Below are 4,345 nucleotides of genomic sequence, written 5' to 3' on the forward strand. Positions count from 1 at the left end.
ACATGCCCCCTTTCAATGCAGTGACCAGCGTACATGCCCCTTACAATGTAGCGGGCGAACGAGCGGGCGGGAAGGTGATGTCGGGACGGTGCGTGACTAACACACGCACCACCCCCATGCGATGTCACAGCCAGTACAGCGCCCGCCACAGTGGGGAGTGTTGGGGCGCACAATGCGCCTCCTGCCCTCGCTAGTATCCGCCCCGGAGCCGCGGCAAAGGTGTAAAAGAGCCACATGTGGCTCCGGAGCCGCGGGTTGCAGACCCCTGTCCTAAGGAAAAGTGGGGCATTCTGAGATCAACTCAGAAACTGGGACGGCTTCTGTAACTCTGGGACTTTCCCTAGAAAATAGGGACACTTGGAGGGCCTGACCTAGCAGAAGTCTGTGGAAGTGGAAGGATGGATGTTTTATCACCACCACCACCTTTTATTTTATTCACTAGATTTGTATACCGCTCTTCGTCAAAAGATCTCACAGAATAAAATACAAGGTAAAGCGCAAGTGAGCAATTAAACGAAAACAGCAAAACAAGACCACACCCCTCCGGACACATTTAAAAGGCTGTAGAATATTAACCAGCCAAATGCCTGGTTAAAGAGTAACGCCTGGCGCTTAAAAATATAAAATTAAAGGCGTGTGGGGAATCTCCCTGGGGAAAAAGAGCACCACACAAACAGGGAGGCACCACAGAGAAGGCCTATTCTCGTGTTGCCACCTTCCGCATCTCGAGTGGAGGAAGCACACGAAGAAGGGTTTCAGATGATGAACGCAGAGTCCAGGACGGTTTATATGGGGAGAGGCGCTCTTTCATGTTTATTCATTTACAGTGGTACCTCGGGTTACATATGCTTCAGGGTACATACGCTTCAGGTTACACACTCTGCTAACCCAGAAATCGTGCTTCAGGATGAGAACAGAAATCGTGCTCTGGCAGCGTGGCGGCAGCAGGAGGCCCCATTAGCTAAAGTGGTGCTTCAGGTTAAGAACAGTTTTAGGTTGAGAACGGACCTCTGGAACGAATTAAGTACTTAACCCGAGGTACCACTGTATACTCCGCCTTTTCCCCTGGCAGGCCTCAAGGTGGCTTACAGATAAAAGGGAGAATGGCTAAAAACATGGAAGGAAAATCATTTAAGAAAATAATTAAACATGTATAGATTTTAAACCGTAGACATATAGTTTAAAATACACAGATAATTACACACACACACACGCCAAGCATGGCATCAGCCCTTTCATTAAAAGCAGCTCGTCCCTCCAGATGTTTTTGGCCTACAACTCCCATGATCCCTAGCTAGCAGGACCAGTGATCAGGGATGATGGGAATTGTAGTCTCAAAACATCTGGAGGGCCGAGTTTGAGGAAGTCTGGTCTAGTTGTTGCATAGCGTTAGATCTAGACATTTACCATATTGGCCTGAATATAAGCCTCACTTTCCCCCCAAATTCCAACCGTGAAAAGTTAAAGTGCGGCTTATATTCTCGACAGGACGCGGAGCCTAGGACTTGCCGATCAGAAGGTCGGCGGTTCGAATTCCCGCGATGGGGTGAGCTCCCGTTGTTCAGTCCCTGCTCCTGCCCACCTAGCAGTTCAAAAGCATGTCAAAGTGCAAGTAGATAAATAGGTACCACTCCGGCGGGAAGGTAAATGGCGTTTCCGTGCACTGCTCTGGTTCTCCAGAAGCGGCTTAGTCATGCTGGCCACATGACCCCGAAGCTGTATGCCGGCTCCCTCGGCCAATAAAGCGAGATGAGCGCCGCAACCTCAGAGTCGGCCATGACTGGACCTAATGGTCAGGGGTCCCTTTATCTTTACCTTTTTATATTTGCGACCTTACGGTATGCAGCCCGGAGTGCGGGGCAAACAGTGCCAGGAGTGCGGCAAAGCAGCGCCCGCCCCATGCGTAGTCCCCCCCCCCCCGTCCTCTCCCCCAAGGCCAGGAAGGGAGAGAGTGAGGAAGGGGAAACACAGCGAGGCTTCTCCCCCCCCCCGCCCAGTATGCCGCCAGGAGCAGCGAGGAATGGAGCTGCTTATATTTGGGTATTTTTTCTTGTCCCCCCCCCTCCAATTTTAAAGGTGTGGCTTATATTCGGGTGTGGCGTATATTCGGGCCAATACGGTATTTAGGGTGTACTTCTGTGCATATCTACTCAGAAGCAGACCCCATTGAGTTCAAAGGGACTTCTCCCTAGGTCAGTTGTAGCCTCATCCATCCCGGGTTCTTACCTTACCTTCCTTTAAAGAAGTGAGAGCAACATTGCAATCTCACAATGACCCTTTTGAGGTAGGTTGGAATTCAAGGGACTTGGCCACAGGCACTCACTGTGAGGTGAGATCTGAACCGGACTTTGCTCCATGCATGCCCACCATGCTTTCCAGCACATTGTGCCACAACATTCCCAAATCAGTGCGTTTCCTTTGGGAATCAAGAAGTTTGGAGGGATGAAGGCCATTGCAATATATAGATATATAAATAAATAAAAAGAGGAAGGGAACCCATTTAGAAAAGGACTGAAAGGTACAGAGAGGTCTCCAGGTGGGAGCTTCAGGGTTTATTTCTGGAATAGACTTCAGACGACACTGTGCAGTGGTATGTCTCGTTCCCTCGCTTGCCCGTTGGCCAGCTTTGGATCTGCGATGAAGTCCAAGTCTTTTGGCAAGGGTCACAGGTCTTTTCTCCTGCTGCAGGCTGCGCGGCTGCCCATTGGCGTGCGGTTTTGGGTACTGCAGGTTCCATCCGTCCAGTGTTTCTACTGCCCCACCTCCCGGTCTTCTACCGTGAAAGCTTTTGAATCCCATCTTCGTGGGCTCCATCTTGTCGCACCAGAAGCTTCCTCCGTTGGCACCTCTGAAGGTGGCGGCATAAGCACTGCCCCCCCTCCAGTCGTGACCCCAGACCGTTCTGTAGCTCCACCTTTGTCAATATCGCTTTAAGCATCTGCTCTTTCCCTCCCTACAGCAGCTCCAACAAGTCACACAGCTTCATCTGCCTTAATCGATCCTAGCGTTGAGCGATCTGGAAGTGTCTTTGTTTAAGAGGGCTCCTTTCAGCCAGGTGTTTTTCGCCACCTGCCCCACTCCAGGCCGTGAGGCTGGGCTGAACTGAAGCAGTAGGGCGATGAGGGCTTTGCAGGCCTCGGGCAACGGGCCCAGGCCGTCTGGGTAGAACACCCCCTTCTTCTGTCGGCGCGGCATGCTGTGGATATGGGTGTCGTCAAAGGGCATGCAGCCAGTCACCATCACATAAAGGACGACTCCCAGGCTCCACACGTCGTACTTTTTGGGGTCGTAGGGGATGCCCAGCAGTACCTCAGGGGAGGCGTAGGCAGCCGATCCGCAGTAAGTGGTGCTCAAGTCTGGGTACCCGCGGGACTCCCTGCCAAAGCCAAAGTCGGTCAGCTTTGCTCGGCGCCCGTCAGCGGTGAGCAGCACGTTCTCGCACTTGAGGTCCCGGTGCACCAAGTTCCGGTCGTGCAAGTAGCGCACGGCAGCCACTACCTGGACGAAGATGTCCCGGGCGTCTGGGACGCAGGGCAGCTTCCCCAGCTGTTGCACCAGCTGCAGCAGGTCGGTGGAAGCGGCTTCCATCACGATGTAGAGCTTCCCATTGCAGACTTCGATGAACTCAAAGACGCGTACAATGTTTGGGTGGCGGATGGTTCGTAAGATGGACAGCTCTCGTGGGAGAAACTTGTGGACGAAATCGGGGGGTGCCCGGCGTCGGTCTACCACCTTGATGGCTAGGGGCCCCTTGTACTTGGCCGAGGTGGCTACTCTCACCTTAGAATAGCTCCCCTCCCCCAGTGTTTGGCCTAGCTTGTAGCCAAGCTCACTTAGCCACCTGTCCCCTCCAGAACTCTTCGACATGGTGCAAGGTGCCGCGGAGAGCTCTGATGGGTTTGACCGGGACTTAGATATTAAAACTGGGACCGGAGGCTTTAACCCATTGTGTGTGGTAGATGTTAACCTGCACCCCCTCCCATGTTGCCACTGAGTGCTTAAGACAGCAGCTTTATACAACCTTATCCCAGGGTATTGTGATGTGCTAGAGTGTCATGGGGTCAACCCATCCTTGGGTTGCCAAGGCTGCTGTGCTTGCCTCCTTCATTTCACCTCTACTTGTAGGACACGCACAAAACCCAGTGGTTGTAACATCTCTCCTATGATTACCAGTGAATCTCTATTCCTTTGGTCTAAAGTTAGGCCAATGTGGTCATAAGGACTTCAGCAAAAGCGTTCCCGATGGGAGTTTTATTCTACACTGCTGTAGCCATCACAAGAAGTGAGGTTGATGGGGGAACATCTGGTGCCTCCACCTCGAAAGATCTCAGGTAGCTTGCTGGAA

At 52.4% G+C, this 4,345-nt stretch overlaps 1 protein-coding gene across 1 annotated transcript; it reads right to left on the bottom strand.

Moving 5' to 3' along the window:
• Window positions 1-2,531: 2,531 nt before the first annotated feature.
• On the bottom strand, window positions 2,532-4,007 carry LOC309524725 (testis-specific serine/threonine-protein kinase 6-like). The gene has a single exon (XM_082209687.1). The coding sequence runs from the start codon at window positions 3,865-3,867 to the stop codon at window positions 2,992-2,994; it is 876 nt and encodes a 291-aa protein (XP_082065813.1). The 5' UTR covers window positions 3,868-4,007; the 3' UTR covers window positions 2,532-2,991.
• Between the last annotated feature and the right edge of the window lie 338 nt (window positions 4,008-4,345).

Source organism: Podarcis vaucheri, assembly GCF_965113315.1.
Source record: "Podarcis vaucheri genome assembly, chromosome: 1".
In the NCBI taxonomy this organism is placed as follows: Eukaryota; Metazoa; Chordata; class Lepidosauria; order Squamata; family Lacertidae; genus Podarcis; species Podarcis vaucheri.